The sequence below is a fragment of the Podarcis pityusensis genome (genome assembly GCF_964106645.2).
Source record: "Podarcis pityusensis genome assembly, chromosome: 3".
NCBI classification, from domain to species: domain Eukaryota; kingdom Metazoa; phylum Chordata; class Lepidosauria; order Squamata; family Lacertidae; genus Podarcis; species Podarcis pityusensis.
In genome coordinates, this window is record NC_138026.1 from 82917257 (window position 1) to 82940406 (window position 23150).

The following is a 23150-nucleotide window of genomic DNA, read 5'->3' on the forward strand; positions in this document are numbered from 1 at the left end:
TTTGCACAAAACCAGAAAACTGCACAAGCAAACCACATCAGAAGTTTCTACAACAGATATTGAACAGTAATCTGAAGTGTGTCGAGAATTTACAACTACCTAACTGCTTTTACAGATAGGTAGCCGTGTTGGTCTGCCATAGTCAAAATAAAAAAAATCCTTCCAGTAGCACCTTTAAGACCAACTAAGTTAGTTCTTGGTATGAGCTTTCGTGTGCAAGCACACTTCTTCAGATACACTGAAACAGAAGTTGCCAGATCCTTCTATATAGTGAGAAGGTGGGGAGGGGTATTACTCAGAAGGGTGGTGGGAATGCTGCCAATCTCCCATTCCCACCACCCTTCTGAGTAATACCCCTCCCCACCTTCTCACTATATAGAAGGATCTGGCAACTTCTGTTTCAGTGTATCTGAAGAAGTGTGCTTGCACACGAAAGCTCATACCAAGAACTAACTTAGTTGGTCTTAAAGGTGCTACTGGAAGGATTTTTTTTATTTATACTAACTGCTTTTGCGCACTTTCTGGCCAGGGATTTTTTTAAAAAAAAAAACAACCCAAAGTCTGTGTGCTATCTTTGGTACTTTATTGACATGACAGAATCGACAAATTAGAAGGCAGGGACAAAAGGGAACATCCACTGGCACAGGAGTCAACTCCTAGGGGCTGGGGTCCCTCTGCCCCCCCAATAAAATATTTGAGGACCCCCCCATTTGCTATTCAAATGGTGTTCGTGCACCCTGTCATGTGATTGATTATGCGGGGCAGGGCTTACTTAGCCCCCTCCCCCATATTTTATTCAAGTTTTCACCCCTGTCCACTAGTGTGAATGGGAAAGACCAAAGTTGCTCTTTATATGCAAGTTCAGATACCTGCCGGTGTGAACTACTACTGTCAATTCTGAATGGGGGCGAGGGGGGAGTGAATTAACAGCTTGATAATGTTCAGATCTCCTTCATGGATGACTGCCAAGTGGGGTGGGGGGGGGAAGAGTCTCCCATTTAAGATACCTGGGGATATCCAAAGGGTTTAATAATGGAAGTGAGCGCTGGACCATAAAGAAGGCTGATTGCCGAAGAATTGATGCTTTTGAATTTTGGTGCTGGAGGAGGCTCTTAAGAGTCCCATGGACTGCAAGAAGATCAAACCTATCCATTCTTAAGGAAATCAGCACTGGAAGGACAGATCGTGAAGCTGAGGCTCCAATACTTTGGCCACCTCATGAGAAGAGATGACTCCCTGGAAAAGACCCTGATGTTGGGAAAGATTGGGGGCACAAGGAGAAGGGGACGGCAGAGGATGAGATGGTTGGATAGTGTTCTCGCAGCTACCAGCGTGAGTTTGACCAAACTGCGGGAGGCAGTGGAAGACAGGAGTGCCTGATATGCTCTGGTCCATGGGGTCACAAAGAGTCTGACACAACTAAACAACAAATGTTCAGATGTGGACAAGCCCCAATCTGCTCTTGAATTCTATTAGCCTGGTGTAAAACGAGTTACAGTTCTATTCCAAAGACGTTATTGGGTTACTTGAATTTTTCTGGTTTCTTTCTGATTTTTCTTTCGATTATAGTCATAGAGAAATAGTGACACCCAGTGGCTAGGAACAGAAATAAGAATAAAATTCTGAACTTTAAAAAATAATTTTCCAAAATGATATTATAGGAGGGGGTGGGAACCACATGTATAATTACAACGAAAAAAGGTGGAGGGAAAACAAATACAAAACACACTATAATTAAAACCAAATGACATAACTAAATTAGTAAACTTTTTTTAAAAGTGGCAAGGTGTCTTGGTATGTCCAATAGCCTGTGCTCCAGAGGTTTTCCCCAGACACTTTGAAGCAGCCCTTAGTAATTCTTGCAATAATTCCAACTGGGTTGTTCCATGAAGAGAAAGACTGAGCTACTATATAACAGCTTGTTTGACTACAAAGACACACACACATCTACACAGAAAATAATAATTTGGGACCAATAATACTAAAATAAATAAGAAGTAAATTTCTATACCACCCTTCAGCCAATAATCACAGAGCAGTTTACAATATAAAAACAGAAAAATACATAATATAGTAACAAACAAAAACAATAACCCTCCTTCAGTTTAAAAGGCCATAGTTTGTTTAATTAGCCAAAGGCCGGGGAGAAATGTTTTCACCTGTTGCCTAAAGATATTTAATGAAGACACCAGACAAGCCTCCCTGTGGAGGAGCATTGCACAAATGGGGAGCCATTGCAGAAAAAGACCATTGCTGTGTTGCCACCCTCTGGACCTCTTGTGGGGAGGCACTTAAAGAAGGGCCTTGGATAATGAGGGCTAATCAGCAGCCAGTGCAGTTGGGCCAAGATTGGTGTTACATGCTCAAACTGTCTTGCTTTGGTGAGCAACCTGGCTGCCAAATTCTGCACCAGCTGAAATTTTTCAACCATCTTCAGAAGTGGCCCCACATATAATGCGTTGCAGTAATCTAACTTTGATATTTAAAGCAAGGGTTTCCTGGCTCCTAGTTCACACACTTAAGCTGCAATTCTAACTCCACTTACCTGGGAGTAGGCCTTGCTGAATTCAGTAGCACTTCTGAATAGACATGATTAGGATTGCACTGTTAACCACTAGCCTACACTAGAGGAAGAGTTCCCTTTACGCACTAAACATTTTGCTGCACACACACACACACTCACAACAGGGTGTGCACATCCTTGTGTTGCTCCCCTAAGTATATTAGTCTCACTTTACATTTTTGCATTTACAATTGTTTATTTTTAGTTTTTAGAATTCCTGAATATTCTCTGTTATTCATGTCATTATAGTCAGCCTCTTCCATGGGACAAATTGTGATGGATGGTCCATGAGTGGTCAAAGGAACTAAAACTCCTTGGCCGGAGTTTTAATATATTATTATTAATAATATATTATTAATATTATTATTAATAATAATAATAAATAAAAACCAACACTGAGTTAAAGGGCATTGATATTATTTTATTTATTGTAAAATTTATTCTAAGTGGCATACATGACTCTGCCCCTCCCTATTTTAGCCCCACAACAACCCTGTGAGGTAGGTTAGTCTGAGAGACAATGACTGGTCCAAGGTCGCCTAGTGATTATATTTGTGTGCCATAAAGTGTGAATACAATTAATGTTCCGGCGGCGTGCCATTTGCTCGCCCAAGAAATTAAGTGACGAAGGTGATCAACACATTCCAAGTCTCCACTGATTCAGGGCAACTGCTGCAATCATATGAGGCAGGTCAAGGCCAGGGTGACATGACTTTTCTGTGTAAGAATTTTAATTAGCAACAGCCTGGTAATGCTCATAAGCTGCTGAAAGTTAACAATTGCTACTGTTTGGGATTTATACCAAAAGGCTGTTTCTTTAACAATCCTCTTTCTCCTAAAAAGGAGATTAGACATTTATCGGATAGTCATCTACTACAAATATTACAATCCTTCTTCTAATCTTATTAACAAGCCTCTAAGGAGCATTAAGAACACTTTTATTACACTTGTGGGAAATAGTCCAACTAAAATGAACCCTAAAGCTGCTTATCTCTAGGCAAAGCCAGTACTTTATAACTGATGGGACTCCAAATCTCAACTCGGAAAGCTATCTGAAGCTAATTTTGAAATGACTTCTTCCTGTAGAACTTCATTGAGTGCAACGTCAAAGATGCACAATTGCCTTAAAAGCATTACAGAAAGCTTTATTCATGAAGTTGTCTCCATCCAAAGCCAGCCCTACTATTAGGCAGAGAAGGAGGCACCTCAGGCAGCAAATTCTGGGTATCATCAAAGGGCAGCAAATTGTTATGTTATTTAATTTACTTTTCTGTTTTTACAGCCAGGGAGGGAAGGGGTCTTTGTGGGATCTTCTTCTTCAAATATTCAAATAACCAGGCTGGTTTTGTGCACAATGCACCTTGACATGGGGCGGATGAGGCACCGTTTGCTAATCTGCCTCAAGCAGCAAAATGTTTGGGGCTGGCCTGGTTCCACTTGCTCACATTTTATCAGCCTAGTAATGAGTACTATAACTTACCCTACAGCTGCTTTTACAGCTGGCCCCAATATATTTTTCTACAACTTTGCACAAACATTTATTTTTATTATTTACTTTATTTATTAAATTTGTACATCGCCCTTCATCCAAAGATCACACAACAGTCCACATTATTGTGGAACTTCAGATACTAAGAGTCTGACAGTCTCCAAAGTTTTTTGTTATCTTTAGGAGGCTATTTTCCACCCAGTCTAACCAATGGCCTACCTGCATTATAGAATCACGCTGAATTAGAAAACCACTTTCATCAGTCTTGGGGTTTATATGACAAGAGATGGTTAAAACTATGTGTGCAGGACTGGCCTTGTTTAAGAAAGTATTACCTCCACCTCACTTCTGTGACTCTTCTTTGCTGTGCTAATTACATCAAGATCATGAGTATTGAACTGCCAGCCAGTCAAATTGATCTTTTGCAAATAATCTAGCTGAGTTATCACAGGGGTCGTTGTCCACACTAAGTGGGTGGAAGGCAGGAAGCCTTGCTGTCAGCTGAAATCGAGCAAGGCCACCTTCTTGAGATCTGATAGCACCCCTAGGATGGTCAGCCATCCATCGCTTGTCATGAGATTCTCTGCCACGTCCAGGTGCTGGAGCTGTCTCAGGGATGTCTTCATGAAAAGTTTACTTCGGAAAATATTTTACAGGCTTATTATTTTGAGCAATCTTAAAAAGTTTCTGATCCTATGTAAGCCTCTCTTGGAGATTTTTTGACTGAAGAGTTGGATGAAAATTAAGTAATAAAACATCCCAGACTGAAGGTTCTTCAGAGAGGTTGTAAGAAAACTGGGAAGATGGAAAGACATAACCCTGTGGTGGAGAAACAGTTTTATCTGTTGAGTGTCATGTGAAGGGATATTTTGCCTGTCAACTGCCTAGTCACTGCATTTGAACCATGAAGTACATGCTTACCAAAATTATTGCCCACATACCATCTAGGCTTTCTTTCTGTGGATCTTTTATCTGTGGCACCATTTTTGCTCTCTGTTGCTCATCTTCTGTGGTAAGAGATGTCAATTCCACAATAAGGTCTTGCAAGTTTGTACAACTTTTGAGAACTTACCTCAGCTTTCCTTTTTTATTATTTTGTTTATGCATTTTTACAACTTATAGATACATCATATAGTAGTCATCATTATCTAATTCTGTGTATTCTATCAATTTATTCTGCCAAGTTTCTTTCATGGGTATCTCTTTTTTTTCTTTCCATTTTTTCGCATATACCACTCTAGCTGTGGTGGTCGTGTATAAAAAGAGATTGAGTGCCTCTTTTGGAATATAATCACTTGTTATCCCTAATAGAAATGCCTCAGGTCTTTTGGGAAATGTGATCTTAAGGATCTTTTTAAATTCTGTATAAATCATCTCCCAGTATTCTTTAGCATATTTACACGACCACCACATGTGGATCAGGGTTCCCTCTACCTTGTGGCACTTCCAGCATAGATTTGACCCTTTTCTTCCTTCAGCTTTCCTGTGGGGCCAGGACTTTTGCTGATCTTCAGCCTAAGACGTGACACAGAGCGGCATGTTTTTTCCATCACCTCTTCCTAATTTGTTGAATTCCTTGAGTGTAATTTCTAAAGAATTGATTTTTGAGTCCCAGTTGAAGAATGAGGAGACAGCCTTTTCAGGGATGACTGTTTTCAATGGAATAGTTTCAGAACATTCCTTTTTCCTTACCTTCTACATCTCCCCAAGAGGAGGAACTGCCAAAAAAAAATCTAATTTGATGAGTTCCAGCATGCTCACACAATTAGAAATTATTATTTAAAAAAAAAACCCAAACACCCCATAAATGTATGTAGGAATGATCTGAGTATTGATGTATAGCTTTTTATCATGGAAAAATTCCTCGAAGTCTTCTCTCAGTTGTTTCAGAGATACTTTCAGAGAGGAAGCTAATGGCACACTCCACAAATGAGTTTCCAAGAACTGCAACTAGCGCTTCTTCCACTTGATAATTTCCTTCCTTTTTCATGGATTCTATTTCTGATGACAGATCATGGGAAGATGGCAATCCAGAAAGACTGTCTTGCTGATGAATGGGTGATAGGTGCCTGATAATTTTTCTGGTGGCTACAAGTATACACAAAAAGAAAGAAAGAAAAAGACGTAAACTGCGGTATGTAGTAATAATATCTGAGATGCTATTCATTCTTAGAAGGTAACTATGCCCTCTGGCCTCCTCCTCATCCCAATTGGATGTTAATAACTTGGAAGTGTATTCCTGGAAAGACTTATGAAAAATTCAAGATACTGGCTTTAGTCTCCGAGCTGTGTATTTATTCATGAGGACTATAGCTAGCAGGACTTGTTCTTTCACACTGGAGAAATCCTCAGGCTGAAAATCAAATTTGTGGTCAAATACTCCCTCTAGTGCTAAATATCCACAGGGGTTTATGCTTAGGCGAAAATGGTCTTCACGAATCCCTCTGCTCTTGTGCTTGTTTTCCCCCGCCAGCAAATCATGTATTGTAGAGAAGAGAATGGTTTGTTTTGTGGATTTAAAGTAGTTTCCCCCACTTGGATGGCACAAGCAATAACTACAAACAAAGGGGTCTTCATATGGTTCTTGACCTGATTTCTGAAAAAAAGAATCTGTTGTATCCACTTGAGACAACAAGCCTTCTGCTAACTGGCCTTTCAATACATTTCTAACTAGCTGTTTTGCACTTTCCTCAGCCAGATCACCTGTCTCATAAATCAGCAACCCAAAAAGCCTCAAACTTCTAATTGACTCAGTCTTTGTAGTAACAATGACTGTTTTTGAATTTACAAATGTCTTTGATCAGTGATTCTGTTTCTGTGCATCTCTGGGGTTTGAATTCATCATATCCATCAAACAGAAAACTCCTGTTTGCCCATCTCATATTGTTCTGTAAGAAGTTGCTCACACACTGTTTCATACAGTCCAGCCTGAGTACTGCTCAGACTGATAAAGAAAACAAGCTTGAATTTTCTCATCGAATGTTGGTTTCAATTAGCCCACAACCAGGCAATCCTTTTGAGGAGAGTTGTTTTTCCTTTGCCAGCTTCTCCCTCTATTATACAGGTTGCCATATTTCAAAAAGTTGTTGAGTTTTTGTTTTTGTTTTGCAAAATCTCCAGAAAAACCCAAGGTTTTTAAAGAAAATTCACCAAAAAAATCAGTATTTCTGAGATGAGCTGCCATACGCCAAACATTTTAACTGATTTTAGAAAATTCCACCCAGACGCTACTTTTGACAGACGAATCCCAGCTATGTCCAGGAAATTCCAGGTGTATGGCAGCCCTAATGAGCCATCTTCTACTTCATCTAAAAGGGCATTTAAAGACAGCTGTCCTAGCCTCCAAAGCAAAGTATCTGTATAAGTAGTTGTAAAATTAAAAATGATGTCAATTTATTCACACAGTAGGTCAAAATTTTAAAATAATGGATACTTATAAAAGTCAGCTAAATCCTGAACCAAGCAATCAAGGTGTTCTTGAAACATTTGTCAAGCAGCACCTGAAAACAAACAATTGCAGGAACATCTTAATACAATGGTGGTGAACTTTGCTATTTGATAGCTAAATTGCAACAATATAAACTAACCATGTAGCTGGACTCTCAGCTCTAGTCAAGGGTGCCAACTTGAATAAAATACAATACAATCCTAAGCGTGCCTATTCAGAATTAAGTCCCACTGAATTAAATGTGCTTATTCTCAAGTCACTGTGTACAGGGTTTAGTCCGAAATAGACCTTTGCACAACTGATGTTGTTTGTGTATGGGGGGGGGGGGGAGATCTTCCAGATTGTAGCTGCACCCTAAATTGCAAATGTGTTGTTAGCAAGTTATTTTTACTTACTGGATTTCCCTCATAAAGGGCTAAATTCCGATTAAATTGGGGAGTGTTGATGCCAACAGCATTGTATAGATGCAGGAAAGAACTTGCATGTATGAGCACCAATCCCACTATAAACGCCCAGCTTGGAGCAAAGAGAGGCTGTGTGTACACACATCATTTTGGAGTGGATTGGATGCATCCCATGTATGCACGTTTTTCACGTCTGTCCTTATCTAAGTGGCAGCATACACTCGCCCCCACCCCAATCAAACTGGATTTCCTGTTTGTGGAAAATCCATTAGGAAAGGGGGGAAAACCAATATAAATTTCCATTGTGGACACACTGATGTGCACTGGGGGGGGGGGGCTTTTCACATATGTGATGATGTTTTTGCTGAGTACAATGCTTCAAAGGCTGAAGTATGTATACAGCCCAGGTGTGAAAGAGAACCTAGGATACTAAAAGGTAGAAACCATAGTAAAGGTAAAGGTACCCCTGACCATTAGGTCCAGTTGTGACCGACTCTGGGGTTGCGGCGCTCATCTTGCTTTATTGGCCGAGGGAGCCGGCGTACAGCTTCCGGGTCATGTGGCCAGCATGACTAAGCTGCTTCTGGCGAACCAGAGCAGCGCACAGAAACGCCGTTTACCTTCCCGCCGGAGCAGTACCTATTTATCTACTTGCACTTTGTGCTTTCGAACTGCTAGGTTGGCAGGAGCAGGGACCGAGCAACGAGAGCTCATCCCGTTGCGGGGATTCGAACCGCCGACCTTCTGATCAGCAAGCCACAGCGCCACCTGCATCCCAGGTAGAAACCATAGCCAGCCGCTATACCTCAGTGGCAGAATATCTGCTTTGTATGCAGAAGGAAGACCTCATAATAAATAATAATAATAGTCTGGGCGGCTTCCAACAAAACCTCAGGTTCATTCCTAGGCATATCCAGGTAGGGCTAGGTAGGGCAACCCCCAGAAACCCTGGAGAGCGGCTGCCAGTCAGTGCGCCGTAGACCCCACTGAGCTAGCTGGGCTGGTCTGACTTGGCGTCAGGCGATATCCAATACAAGGCGTGGGAGCGGCCAATGACGCGCGAGTTGCCCGAGGAAGGCGGAGTTAGGCCTCCCGTGGCCGGATGCACTCGCATCCTCCCCTCCCTCTTCGCAATCGTCCACATCGAATCTATTTCCCCCTTCCTCATCGCGAGCTCCCATTCAGCCAATCACCGGGCTCGATGGCCCCGCGCACCAATGAGATTTGTCGCAGAGGTGGGCGAGGCGACGGCAACGAGGAAGCACTTTTCATCCCGGCCAATCGGAGAGGGCCTTACTGAGGCCCACTCGGAAGGGCGGCCTCACGGTTGTTTTGTCCCTCAGTCAGGAAGAGGCGGAGGAGGCTGCGGTGGCAGCAGCAGCAGCAGCTTTGGCTCGGCTCTGCTTCTCCGGGTTGCTGCCGACGGGCTTCCCGGTGGTGTCGCTCGCTCGACGGGCCCGGCTTTCGAGGCTTTAAGCGGGCGGGGCGATGCAGCCTCCGGGCCCCCAGCAGCCCCCACGGCCCCCGCCGCCGCCCCTTTACGCGACCAACAACGGGGACTTCACTTTCGTCTCTTCTGCCGACGCCGAAGGTAAGAATTGGGGGGGGGGGTCTTGCAGTGGGAAGGGAAGGGGCGCTGGAGGAAGGGGCGGCAGGAGCTGCGTCAGGGGCGGCAGCCGCATACCCGGGGCTGCCAGGCTGAATAAGCGGGTGCCGTCGGGCTTCTTTCTGCTGTTTGGGTGTGGGAATGTGATCCAGTGCAAATGCTCCGCCTTGTGGCCCCGCCACAGGGTTTGCGTGGCAAAAGGCACCTGCGTGCAGGTGGGGAGTGTTTGACCCGCTTAAAAAAATAAGCAGATGCAGATGGCGAGGGAGCTTTCTGGTGGGGGTGCATGCAAGCTTTTGAATGGCAAATGAATGGAGGGCTAAATAAAATAGGTATGTGAGATCGACAGGCCACCCTCATCTTCCAGGCTTCTTCGTTTTACCTGCTTTTGGTAGCCTCACCCTGCACACAGGATCGTCTGGAGGGGGCAAATCCTGGCATGGAAACTTGTGCTTTGGGAATGACCAGTTTTGTGCTGGGGAGAAATGGATTAGGTGTGCGTGGACGACTATATTGCAGCACATTTCACACATCCTGTCTTTTCTGAGAAGGCCGACTTCTGTGTTTTCAAGAACCACTGTGCTATTTAGACAGTGGTCTGCCAAATTCTTTGGTGCCCAGATAGCACTATGATGCGTATCTGATTCAGCTGCCCACATCAACCTGCTTTGTTGATTGGGATTATTGTGGCACAGTAGGCAGTACAGTCCTGACAGGGGTCCTTAAGACCAGCAGAAAAAACCAATATGCAGTGCATGCACTTTGTTGGGTTGGGGGGAAAATGTTAGATCCTGGATAATTCAATGATCTCTATTATAAGAGATCTTTTCTATAATTTTGGTATATTCCACTTTTGTGGAATATATGTATTGAAACTCATGCATAATCACCTATTCTGTAACAAGGAAACTGTATTTTTGGTAGCTTTCTCATAAATGTGTCATTTTCCCTGTCAAGATCTGAGTGGTTCAATAGCCTCTGCAGATGTGAAGCTCAACCTTGGTGGAGGAAATGGGGAATTTATCAAAGAATCTACTGCAACTACATTCCTGAGGCAGAGAGGATATGGCTGGCTTTTGGAAGTAGAAGATGATGACCCTGAAGATAATAAACCTCTTTTGTAAGTAACATTACTCTGAGAGTCTTAGTTTAATTTTGTATTTGAAGCGGTTACTTGCTTTAGGTCAGTATTGTGTGTGAATGGTGAACAAGGATGCAATAGGAAAATCATTAACTCTTCATTAACTACAGACCCTTGAATAAAGTGTAGAAACAGATTATTTGTGTCTCATTCAAGAGATTTTTTTAAGCATTATAAGTAAAGGTAAGAATTAAAGACAATTCATCACTGTTCATAGTGGACACATTCTCTCATTACACTAAACTGTAGTTTACCATGATGTGCATGAGCAGGAATAAGCAGCAATGAATGTTTGGCTTCTGCACTCCCCTCTCCTCTTCTTCTTGGCTGGGAAAAGGACTTCAGAAGTTCTTGCTTTTCCATAACTATGATTTGCCATGTTCTGTGAGGAAGAAACTGTGCCTAACTCTAATCTGCCTTAATTTCAAAGAAGCCAACTTCAAAATGTAGCTGAAGGTGGCTTGTTAAATCTAACAAAAATTTTACACTTTTGGCTCTGTTTTTGTTAGCACCATGGTTGTGGGCTGTTTGTTTGTTGCATTGCCTCCTTAGGTTTCCTGCTGCAGTCTTCTTTCCTGAGGGCTAAGAGCAGAGTAAGGAGTCAATAGGTTCTTATCCTGAGATTGGTAATGATAAAGGGCAGACTAGAAATGTATTAGAAAGTAATAACTATGGGGCAAATCTAGCTGTCAGGAACATATGATAAGCCTTGTTACTATTTGTCTTGCTGTTACAGAAAAGTGGCATTGCTTCCATTTGTTCAGTGATAGCTGAGGTTGTCGTGGGCAGAGAGCAATTTCTTTTTACTTTTCATGTTGTGATTTATATGTTTTCATTTCAGAAGCTGGCTAGAATGCAAATATATAAAAATATTTATTATATATATAATTAAATACAAAACATAATACAGCTATAATAATCTTAATAAACCTAAACCAAAACATATATTCTCAATAGTTCATATGAACATGTATGAATATTCTATAAATCTTTGAGCTACTTTGTTTTCTGGTGCTTAAATAATTTCAGAAGCATATTTTGAAAGTTGTATTTTTTTATATAACTTTAGGGAGGAGCTAGACATTGATCTGAAGGACATATACTACAAAATCCGATGTGTCTTGATGCCGATGCCTTCTCTTGGATTTAACAGACAAGTAGTAAGAGATAATCCTGACTTCTGGGGCCCTCTAGCAGTTGTCCTGTTCTTCTCAATGATCTCATTATATGGACAATTCAAGGTGTGTAAAGGCCTTTATCTTAAATAACAATAAAGGTAGCTGAGTTATCACATGGTCTTAGGCAAGTGTCCATTGAAAAGCATTTTTCTTGTGTCATGATCTGAAATAAATGCACAGTTCTTATAAACATAGAATTCTAGAATTGGTAGGATCCTGAGCATCATCTAGTTTAGCCCCCTGCAATGCAGGAATTCTGCCCACAGGCGTCCCTGGGTGGGCTTGAACCACCAACCTTCTGGTTAACAGCCAGACACACTGACCCATTGTGCCACAGTATGTTTTGTACAACTTGACATATAACCAGAAGTAAATTGTTCTGGAAAAGAATGTTGGAATGCTATTCCTCCCTTGCTTTCCTTCCCCTAGTGGTTCTTTATCTAGCCATGCAGTCCTGTGCATGCAGCCATAGGGACATCATTGAGGGCAAAAACTCCTGAACACTCAGAATTCTAGCCAACAGATAGAGTCAGATGTGAATGCAATATTCCAGACTGAAGAATTAAGTGATCTTTTGAACACACTAAGTCAGAAAAGAAATGAGCAACCCTTATTCACCACCCCCATTTTGGGTGCAATTATTCCAGTGCACAAAGGTGGGGCTTCTCTTTATTTGTAATTTAAAAGCTCTACCAGGAATTGCAGTAGAGCTCTGATGACTATTGCCATCCTTCCTTCACACAGTGCTTCTGAGAATTACATCAGTGTATTTTCAGAGGCGCTCTAGGGAGGAAGGAAGGAAGAAACAGCAACCGTAACTCTATGTTTCTGTTGCTACATAGCTCTGGAGTACCGGCACCACCCAAGGAAAGCTTATAACATTTAACACTTTCTAATTTTGAAAAAAGACATAAAGGGCAGGGCATGATAAAGTTGTATAAATGGTGTATAGGATTAGAAGAAGAACAGAGAGATAAATTTGTTTGTTTTGATAAGTAGAAACCAGGGCCACCCAATGAAGCTGAATATTGGAAGATTCAGGAAATACTACTCCACACAATGCATAGTTGAACTATGGAATACACAACCATAAGTTGCAGTAATACTTTAAAAGTGGACTAGACAAACTCATGGAGGAAAAGGCTATCCATGGCCATTAGTCATGATGGCTGTATCCAACCTCCAGTATCAGAGGTGGCATTCCTCCAAATACCAGCTGCTGAGGAACATGAGTGGGGATAGTTATGTTGTGGTCATGTATAACATATAGGTTTTCCCTAGACATCTGGTTGGCCACTGTGAGAACAGGATGCTAGATGAGATGTGAGCTGGGTCTGATCCAGTGGGGTTCATATGTTTAGCTGCAGCTTTTATACCATAAGAAAAATCAGGAACCCCTGATGCCACAATGGTAAACCTTCTTCCTTCAATGGTTGCAAAAGAGGGGAATACCTGCTAATAACTTAAAGAAGTTAGCTGAGCTGTGTTCTTTCAAAATTAGTTGTTCTTGATGAAAGAAGATAGAGTATTGACGTGACTCTTTTAAACATTTCTTAAGGTGGTATCATGGATTATAACTATTTGGATATTTGGATCCTTGACAATATTCCTGTTGGCCAGGGTTCTTGGAGGCGAGGTAAGAACCTTGTGATAGTGAACTTGGTCACTGAACGTCAAACATGAATTACCTCAAAATTGGTTCTAACCATTTGCGTTTTCAGTGTTACATTGCTTAATAATTTCTGATCTGAGACGCCTTTAAAATAGTACTTGGTCACTATTATTTACATTTTAACATTAATACAGCAACCTAGAATGCAGAATAGAGAAGGGATTTGATTCTTTCCACAGGGGGCTTATAACTGACTTTTGGCTGATAAGGCCAAGCATACCGGGTGGCAAAAGGGATTGACTGAAGATTTATGAGGTGGAATAACAGTGCAGATAATGTGATAGGTCAGAAAAGGACTGGATTAAGGATGGAGAAAGTGTTGGGAATAAAAGCAACACCTGGAGGATCAGAGGTTCCCCATCTCTAGACAAGCTGAAGAAGAGGGTTTGGGGGAGTTGCCATATAACAAAATGTTGACCTCTTGGGCTCAGGTTGAGCAGTCATCTGAATCTCTTGTTGAAGCTGATATATTACTGGAAGGAAGTTGGTAACTTTGTTTATTTCAAATTTGCAGGTTGCATATGGCCAAGTTCTCGGCGTGATTGGATATTCTTTACTTCCTCTTATTGTAATAGCACCTGTACTTCTGGTGGTTGGATCATTTGATGTTGTTTCTACTCTAATAAAAGTAAGTTCACTATTTTGTTTGGCAGAATGGCACAGCTGACTGAAAAATATGCCAGTTCATTTTTCTACAGTTTATAAGCAATAAATATTTTCTTTACTTGGAAGTGGAACCATGACTACTCAGCTAGTCCATATCAGTAAAGCATTGTTTGGAATCCTTTATGGCAGATTAGCAACAGATTAGGGTGCTTAAGTTTTATATATAAGATGCCCATGAGTATTGGAGTTCAGGTTTTGTTCTGTTCATATTTTGTTACCTTGTAATAGTATATGCAAAACGGATTCTGAATTTTGTTGGTCTGTTACCCTATAGCATGCCCGTTCAACTCCTAAGAGAGGCAGTTATCTAGCCATTGCCATTGAGGACTGACCAGAGATGTTGAGCTTTTTGGGGGGAGAATTGACCAGAATTGTTGAGCTTCTTTAGGGGGGCATTCACCACAGTTGATAAGCTTTTTTTTAAGGGGGAATGACATAAATCGCTCACCTCAAACTCCCCCGCTAACAAACACACACACTGCTAAATCTTTGTATTCCCCATCGCCAACATAAAACGCTAAACACCACCCATTTGATGCTACAGAGGGACAGAGTGAGGGGGGGCGGGGGGTGAAGTCATTCATTCTGCAGCTTTTTTAATCCCATGATCAATAAGGATCCCGCGATTTACAGGGAACACCAGGGGATCTACCTGTCAATTGCGGTCGACCAGTTGAATATGTTTGCCCTATAGCAATTCAAAAACACTGTGATTTGTCTTGCATATTTTGCCATTTATGTGGCTTGTAAACTGCCTTCAGTACAGTAATGTGGAAGGACAATATTCAAAAATTTAAATATTAGAGGAACTTAATTTACAATATTGCTGCCATCCACAGGATGGCACCATTCCAGTGAGCAATTATTTCATCTGATGTAGAAGATCACATGACACTGCAACTTTCACATTAGCTGTGTAAGCTCACAGATTTTCTAATGCTGCTTTCTTAATTGAATGGGACAGCTGGCTGAAGCACCCATGTGAACTGATCTGTCATTTCAGTCACTAAAAGGCAACAAGAAAAACAACTTGGAATGCCTTTGTGAATAGTTTCTTGGCTCCACTGATTTTCAATAGGTCTTGATTTTTAAGTCCTGTGCTTGGTCACAACTGGTTCTGCTTGTTCTAGATATAAATATTGCTTCTGGGAGAGTTTGAGGGGGTTTCATGCTATGATAACATTTCATTTTCTTGTTTTTCTCAGCTTTTTGGAGTATTTTGGGCTGCATACAGTGCTGCTTCATTATTAGTTGGAGAAGAATTTAAGACCAAGAAGCCCCTCCTAATCTACCCCATCTTCTTATTGTACATCTATTTTTTGTCCTTATATACTGGGGTGTGACTGCAGTGTTGGCTGTGGACAGGAACAATGTCTTAGCTTGCCATGAGGACTGATGAAATGTTGCCTGATTGAAAATACAAATGACTGTGTCATATCTGGCTGTCAAGGTTTTAGTGGTAATCCAACTATATCTGTGTATATTATTTAAGCAGTTTTAGTTACATTAGAGATTTATAACAGAGTTTTAGGTTGAAGACTTATTAGATTTTTATTGAACAAAGTAAGAACATTGTGTTTATAGCCTGAAATGTCAGAATAACAGTTTGTTACTTGTGCCAAATGCACAAGGACCATATGATTAGTACATTAAATTGAAGTGGAATTCTGATTACTGTTAATAGTTCATTTCTTACTTTCAACACAGCATATTCTGTAGATATATTTATGAATCGGTCCTGATTGTTCAGACTAGCCTGTAACCAAGACATGACCCTTAATGTGGTGCCTTGCACACTCTTGATTTGGCCATTACAAATTCTGACTCTTAAAAGTGTTTTATGTGCATCCGTATGTAGGTTTAAGTTATTTCCTTGTTGAAGGAGGGTTATAGATGCATAACAATTTGAGCATCCAAATGTTTGAATTAGTCACTGTTTCTTGATAAAATTGTATGCATGCCATAGAACATTTTTACAGTGTTGATTTGGAAATCTTTATCATAGTGGTGATAAATGGGGAGAAAGGTTTAAATAAATCTTATGGTTCTGAACCAAATCTTATAATGGAATAAACAGTGCTTCTCCAAAACTGTACTTGTTTTTATAACACCTTGTTTTGCTGTTTTGACCTATTACTGTTCAGAGTGGGGTAATGTACTACTTTTTATGGCAAAATGGCACTCCTTAATATGAGATGATACCTGATGAAGAATGGCAGCAGTTAGACTTTGATTAGTAACAGAATTAAACTTGTGTTTTGATGACCAGGATAATTTTTGACTTGGCTTAAGAATATTATGGAAATGGCTGTTTAATATTGGCCCAAGATTAACTTTTCCCCACCAAGAAAACTTGAAATTATAGTCTTAACTACAAGGACTTTCTTAATATGATTTAGCATTTCCAAAATACACCCTTGGTCCATGCCACCTATGGAGCTCTGTGCCCATAAGCAGACTAATTATGTGTATCACCTGCTGGATTGGGAACCCCAGGCACTATTCAGATGCACATCTGAATAGGGATGCTTTTAGCACATGTATGCCTTTGAATCAGATTCAGCTTTGGATGCATATCCCCACCCACATTCTTAGGTAAGCCGTCATGTGCTAGTAGCTGATGTCGGTTGTTACTCATACTTGGAGTAGCCCGATTGAAATCAATGGATATTGAATCCATTGGTTTCAATAGATCTGCTCTGAGTTACTTGGTTGGACGTTGCCCAGTGTCTTCTCCCCCTTTTTAAAAGAAATGAGCTGGATCAGAGCCCTTGACAATTGGTATTAAAAAATGAACCTTGCAAAACTGCTAGTATATTACCAAATTGTTTCCTTGGTTACAAAAATAACAAAAAAGGAGACTAATTTAGCAGCCGATCAGCCTAAAATGTCTTTAAACTGGGTTCAGTTTAAGTAACTCTTGAAGTATTCTGTTTAAATCGAATTTAAACAAATTAAACAACTGAGCAAGTTTCTAGTCTGAATCTTGCACTAAACCATGGCTTATTGAACCATGACAGTGTGTTATGTGTGAATTGTGTCTAGCAGCTTAACAATGGCTTTTAATGGCTTTTTGTTGGCTTACAAACCTTGCTTTCTTTTAAACATGGATTGGCATAGTTAACTTTGGTTTGTTTGCCCACTTCACCCCAGATGCTCACCAAACTGCAAAGGCACAAGGCCAAGAACAGCTGGAAAATAAATCACTTGGAGAAACAATCCATAGTTTGATCACCTTTAGGAAAAATTGTGGTTAACCTCTTTGTTAGGCAAACCATATGAAGCAAGCCACTATGTATGAATCACTTTGCCTGTAGGCTGTGTTCATTATTCAGCTAGGCCCAAATTATTACTGAAAAAATAACTCCTGGGTTAATTCCTAGTTTGTATGTACTGTGTTAATTATGTCAAGAATGTATTCTATAATGAGTACTTTATTGAGATGTTGCTAAAGGTTTAGCCCTTAATCTAAAATATTACCTAATTTCAGTAGATTGTAACTTTAGTAGAGTCACTTCCTATATTAGAATTTTCTATGTTCCAATTTTCTCAAGTTGCTTTTGCAACTCACCCCATCAGCAGAACCAAGAACATGGGAAGGCTTTTATGAAAGCTTCATAGGTGCCTTCCATGAAGATGTTTATGTAAGAATCTAAGAATAACTTGACGTACCTAATTAATAGAATGACCCATGTATAAGTGATACATCTAATTATAATTTTTCTGAAAGTATATGCTAATAGTTCCAATTAGCATATGCTCACCTCAGTAATCCTGTGGTGACAGTTCTTTTTAGAACCATGTATGATTAAATGGCCTAGCGACAATCAATCGGCGTTTTTTATGAGAACCGTATATACAAATGGAAGTACAAAAAATATTGCTGCTGTTTAAAATGTCAATACTAGCATTGCAAGTTTTAATGACAATTTTAATTACTAATATTGGAGCCCAAGGACAAGGACTGAAGTTCATTTTTCTAGTTTACAGTACATGGAATATACAGTACAGGGAATATGCAGTTCAGAACAACAGTATGACACTCTTGACTAATGGGGAAAGATAAAATGCAATAGCCCAGTCTTTTTGAACTCACGTAAGAACAGTAACATAGACTTGGTATAATATCTAGCTCCTTAAAGCTGTTGCTGCTGCGTTCTTAAACTTGTACCCTAGAAGACGTAGTGTGATATCCAACTAAGTTAGTAATATCCATCAATTTCAATGGGTCTGTTCTAGGTATGGCTAACATTGAATACTGCGCTCAGTTTGGATTAAAGTGTATATTTGTAGTGTGTATTTGGATTTAACATCAGTTTGTATACACATGAGCAGAATTGCATAATGTTTCAAAAGATATTTCACCTCTGCATATGCTATGCAAAGAAATCGTTGGGTTATTTAATGGTTCTAACAGTTTATAACAAATGAACCTTTTTCGTTACATTTGATTACTATTTTTAGGCTAGGCATATATGTAAATACAGTAAATGTATTTTATAAAATTTGGAATTAAACTTGTTTGCACAATATGTATGAAGCTTATTTGTACTCATTAAACCTCCCAGCAACAGCATTTCCCCCCTGCTCCAGTCTTCCCAATTCAGTCCTCCAAGATCTCCATACCTATCCTGTTTAAACTTGTGCATTTCTAAAAAGAAAATTAGTTTTATAAGACTATGGATAACACAAGCTTTTGTTATACCTGAAAACATGTAACATTTCTGTTTGACATCACCTCTGAACAGTTCTGCCATGAACTTCTTTTCACTGCCGATGGATGTGGGTATTTATCCGTGACTGGAGTTTGATAAAACCTGCTTTGCTTTCATGTTAAATATTTTGTCCCTGGGGAAAAAACAATTCCAGTTTACAAACACAATTCCCCTCATACTTTTATATACATGACTGTTTTAAGGTGAAGATGCCGAAACTTTATTTTTGAATTCAGGAAGCTAATATTTTCATGTGCTATTTTTTCTTTCCTATATACCAGAAAAATCGGATGATTGCTTTTTGGTCTTTTAAAGCATACATTGCTAAAGTTCATAATAATTGGTAGTATCAGCTAAATACAAATTCACAAGCAACTGAAACAAGTCCACTTTTAATTGTACATATCCTGGCATTTTGCTACAGTATATTGCAGTCAGGGGCCCTTAGCAATTGATACCAGTGTTTTAAGTGTGCCCAGTAGCATTCTTACTTATTTTTACTTATTTTGTATGGATACATATTGAAAATTTGACCTCCTGCCTCTTGCTGACAACATGGGGAGTGGAATTTTTTGCCTGTTAAATGTGCCCATTATACTTACATAAGGAAGCAGCTGCTTATGTTTCCCTGCTGTTGAACAAGAGAAACCTTTTTGCCTTAATACAAAATTAGACATAGTCCATTTTGTGGACTATTACACTAAAATACGCTACAGCTGTGCACCAGGATTCTGTAAAAAATTCTCACATACCGAGAATGCATATTAGAAAGGTCAAGTGAATATCACTATAGACTGGACTTCAGAAGCTCAAAACAAGCATTGGGAATACTTCATTTTGTTACATTATAAAAGGTTGCTCTGACTTGGGTGGTAAGAAAGGAAAGGGGACAACAATTGTACTGTATTGTTCATGTTTTATTAGTAATAAATATATCTAGAAATAGTGGGACGTGGTTGGAAAGGGGTTCCTGAGAGGCAAGACTGGTTGCAACATAAAACTGAAAACTAGGTTAGAGATAAGACTGATTTAATAACTTGTAAACTTCACTATCACGATCAGTGTTTCAGATGAATGAAATAATTAAATTTGTTAACGTATTCACCATTGTGTTTCAGTGTTAAGGGTGCATATTTGTTTTCCTTCCTAGAACTAATTTTCTAGGCTTATCCTAATTCTTTGTTCAGCCTTGTAAGAACTAGTGTGGATTTTTTCACAACTGAATAAGCACAGCAACACAACGTTTACATGGGATTAGGAGAAACAGAGTCTGTATCAGGTTGTTTGAAAATGAAGTACTATATAATTTTGTATTCTGCAATTTGTGCAAAATTCAGGATTGCTATATTATGTACACAGGCAATCAAAATGCAGCAAAGCAGATAAATTTCCATTACAGAAGAGAAGAAAAACCAGTGTTTGGAAACATGTTAGGCACAATTCAGTCCTGACAGCATGCCATAATGAGAAAACAGCTGCAGGCTCAGTCATATGTCACTGTTTATAAATCAAAGGCAAAATTATAGGCCACGTACAAAATTTTGATTTTGAATAGCTAGGCAAACCTCACAGGAAAAACTAGAACTTCGTGATAACCCAGAAACCAAAAGCCTAAATAAAAATGTGTGGAACATGCTCTAAGCTCAAAAGTAAGACTAGGACTTGCTGTGAATGTTCATAAAGCCTCATTTCAGTATTATTCCACCTGCAGTGGAACAGGAAAGAATGAAGCGATATGGGGGTATCTGGAGACAGGTGCGGAAAAGATACCAAAGTCAGTCAGTCCATATTAAACGAGGTGCGGTTTTCTGTTAACTCCCATCCCACCTGGGTTAGGTATTGTGTTCCCGCCACACACAATCCAGTGCCACTTATGAAAATAAAGGAAACCCACGCGGCGAGTGTTTTCTGTCCCGGCTTTTTTTGGGACGATCCTCTCTGATGCTCGGCTGCGCTTATAAGTAACCAATATTTTATTCCCGGAGGCCACACAAAACGGGGGGCGGTTCGTGAAAAGACAGCGCTGAAAACGCAGCTGCCAAGCCCAGCACGAAGAAATGTGTACAAGCAAAAAATAAATAAATCCTGATGCAGAAACCCGGATATTTCTTCTACGACAATCTTTCTTTTAATCGAGACCCGCCCTGCTTTTCTTTTCTTCCTTTTTTCCCTACAACAAAACACAAGCGCACCATTTCCTAGCACCGTACAAGCAGCTCAGCTCCAGTTTATACGGCTGGCCGCGCGGTGCCTGTCGGGAAAGAATGCGTAACAAGACGAAATTGGGGCGGAGTCAACTGAGCCAGTGACGTCGCTCGAGAAGCGTCTCTTTGGCCACTCAGGTGGTGGATGGGGGTTTTCTTTTTCCTCCCCCCCTTAATTAACCCCTTCGCTCCAATTCCGGTTCGCGAAGCCGGTTCTCTTTTGTCGGCATTCCGCATCCGGCGTGACAACGTCACTTCCTGCCGGCGCCGACGTTCGGCTCGCTCCCTTTCTCTGTCTCTCTTTCCCCCTCTCCCTTTTCCCTCCCCCCCTTCTCCGGACCCGGATGCTGACTGGTGGCGGCGGCTCCTTTCGGGACTGTCACTGAGCGGCTCCGCCGGGCCTCTTGTCCTGCGCGATGGCGGCGGAGGAGGCCGGGGGAGCGTCTTGTTCCTCGGCGCCGGGGCCGGTGTCGACGGGCCCCGGGCCGGGCCTCTGCGAGTGGCTCCTGCTGCGGGACGGCTGCCTGCGTTGCGACGCCGACGGGCTCTGCAGCCTCTGTTACCACCCTGCGCTTAACGCCATCCTGGCCGTGACCGCCCACGGCGCCATCAAAGTCATCGACGGCACCTCAGGGGCGACGCTGCAGGCGTCGGCGCTCAGCGGTGAGGGGGCAAGGAGGCCGGGTCAGGCCTCGAAACCGGGCCCGGCGGCCGGGGGGGGAGGGGGAGGGAGGGTGAAGGAGAGGGAAGCCGGGTGGGGGGGCGGCGGGAGGAGACGCCGCTGAGGCTCCGAAGACCTCCCCCCCCCCTCCTGCCGGCTGGGTTGCTAATGTGGCGGTTGGGCTCTTGGGCCTGGAAGTCCCTTTCCTCAGCTGACATAGCGCGAAGGTGAGCCGGCGTCTTTGTGCCCACCCTTCCGTTCTCCTTCCCTACTTTCGAGGAAGTCAGGAGAGAGACAAGGAGCCGGCCGGGGCTGTTAAAGCGAGTGGGTGGGAAGGGAGGGAGATAGGTGGCTTTGGGAGTCCGAAGTTGCCTGTCGTCATCCGGGCCTTCCCAAAGGGTTTCCTTTCTCTTTTAAGCGCTTTCTCTTTTCCTCCCTCTATAAATCTCTCGCTTTAAAATCTCGGTTGTTCCCGCTCTTGCTTCCCAGACAAGTCTCTAAAGACAGAGCCTGTACCTACGGGGTTAGGGTGGGGAGCAGGGTTTTTCTCTTTACAAAAAGGTGGAAGCTTAAAGCTCTTTTCTGTAGGAAATAGAAGATCATTGCTTGTGACACACATGCATGTGTTTGGCTGCCTTTGTATGTGTTAGCCAGCCAGGATTGGCTGTGGTTTCTCTGTGTTGTGTTTCTGTGCATGGCAAAATGGATGTGGTAATCTGTGTTCGGATTGTACTCAGTTAAGGATACCAAAAGCACTTCCATTGAGGATCTCGTGTAGGAATTAAATCAGGTTTATTTCTTGGATACATTGACTTAGAAATACCAAGTTTTAAAATAAAGATAGTAGTATGGAAAAACTACTCTTCTGCTTCTGATATATTATGGCTTATGGTGTTATAGCTAAATCAATCTTTTGATGTTTTGAACATTCTTTGTTGATGAAAACAGTTGTACAGAAACATGTTATTGGTATTTTAAAGATATTTGTCTTAAGCCCTTTGACAGATTTATATCATATAATCTAAATGTAAATATATAGAAAATGAAATAGCATGTATTACTGAAGAAGGGATGAAAATGTAAGATTTGTATATTATTTGTGCACCACACTTTGTGTTTTGTGTATTAGTATTATTATTGATTGACTTTATATACCGCCCTATACACAGGGGTCTCACATAAGGTTTGGGTTGTTCGATTTCATGCAAAATAGGAGAAAACCAAAGATATCTAGGATAGTACTGAAAATTATCAGGAACAAGAGTGCGTACATAGAAGAATATTTTAGAATACAAGAAGGTTAAATGATACTGTCTATAAAAAGCCACTATGGTCTTGTAGCTAATGTTGAACTGCTCAAATCCTTGCTCAGCTGTGCAATCCTAGACCACCATAGCCAGCAT

General features: G+C 41.1%; 3 protein-coding genes and 1 long non-coding RNA gene across 13 annotated transcripts in view; 2 read left to right on the plus strand and 2 right to left on the minus strand.

The window, feature by feature from the left end:
- Positions 1-3380: 3380 nt before the first annotated feature.
- Positions 3381-8173, minus strand: NLRC4 (NLR family CARD domain containing 4; the record flags this gene model as incomplete). The annotated part of the gene is given in 16 exon segments (XM_080998290.1): positions 3381-3398; positions 4388-4549; positions 4553-4672; positions 4974-5109; positions 5487-5600; positions 5602-5744; positions 5746-5781; positions 5784-5831; positions 5835-5931; positions 5933-6312; positions 6316-6560; positions 6563-6639; positions 6641-6826; positions 6828-6914; positions 6916-7040; positions 7044-8173. Coding segments are annotated over 16 exon segments (2055 nt in total). The 5' UTR covers positions 7125-8173.
- A 1043-nt stretch (positions 8174-9216) lies between these two features.
- YIPF4 (Yip1 domain family member 4) lies at positions 9217-18699 on the plus strand. 2 transcript variants are annotated; one of them, XM_080997807.1, is made up of 6 exons: positions 9224-9495; positions 10468-10630; positions 11721-11892; positions 13388-13465; positions 14016-14129; positions 15373-18699. In XM_080997807.1, the coding sequence occupies exons 1-6, from the start codon at positions 9393-9395 to the stop codon at positions 15508-15510; spliced, it is 768 nt and encodes a 255-aa protein (XP_080853933.1). In that variant the 5' UTR covers positions 9224-9392; the 3' UTR covers positions 15511-18699. The 2 variants fall into 2 exon arrangements, with proteins under 2 accessions (XP_080853934.1, XP_080853933.1); XM_080997808.1 differs by lacking the exon at positions 14016-14129 and having other exon boundaries at positions 9217-9495.
- Positions 18565-20898, minus strand: LOC308472715. Its single transcript, XR_013983662.1, has 2 exons — positions 20777-20898; positions 18565-19015 (listed from the first exon to the last, which is right to left on the minus strand). It is a non-coding gene; the product is annotated as an uncharacterized lncRNA (long non-coding RNA).
- Positions 20899-21365: 467 nt separating this feature from the next.
- BIRC6 (baculoviral IAP repeat containing 6) overlaps positions 21366-23150 on the plus strand; it is a 138862-nt gene continuing 137077 nt past the window's right edge. For all 9 annotated transcript variants that reach the window (XM_080997574.1, XM_080997575.1, XM_080997577.1 and 6 more), the window contains exon 1: positions 21366-21749. In XM_080997574.1, the coding sequence (XP_080853700.1) occupies positions 21503-21749 (247 nt within the window). In that variant the 5' untranslated portion in view covers positions 21366-21502. The remainder of the gene's footprint in view (positions 21750-23150) is intronic.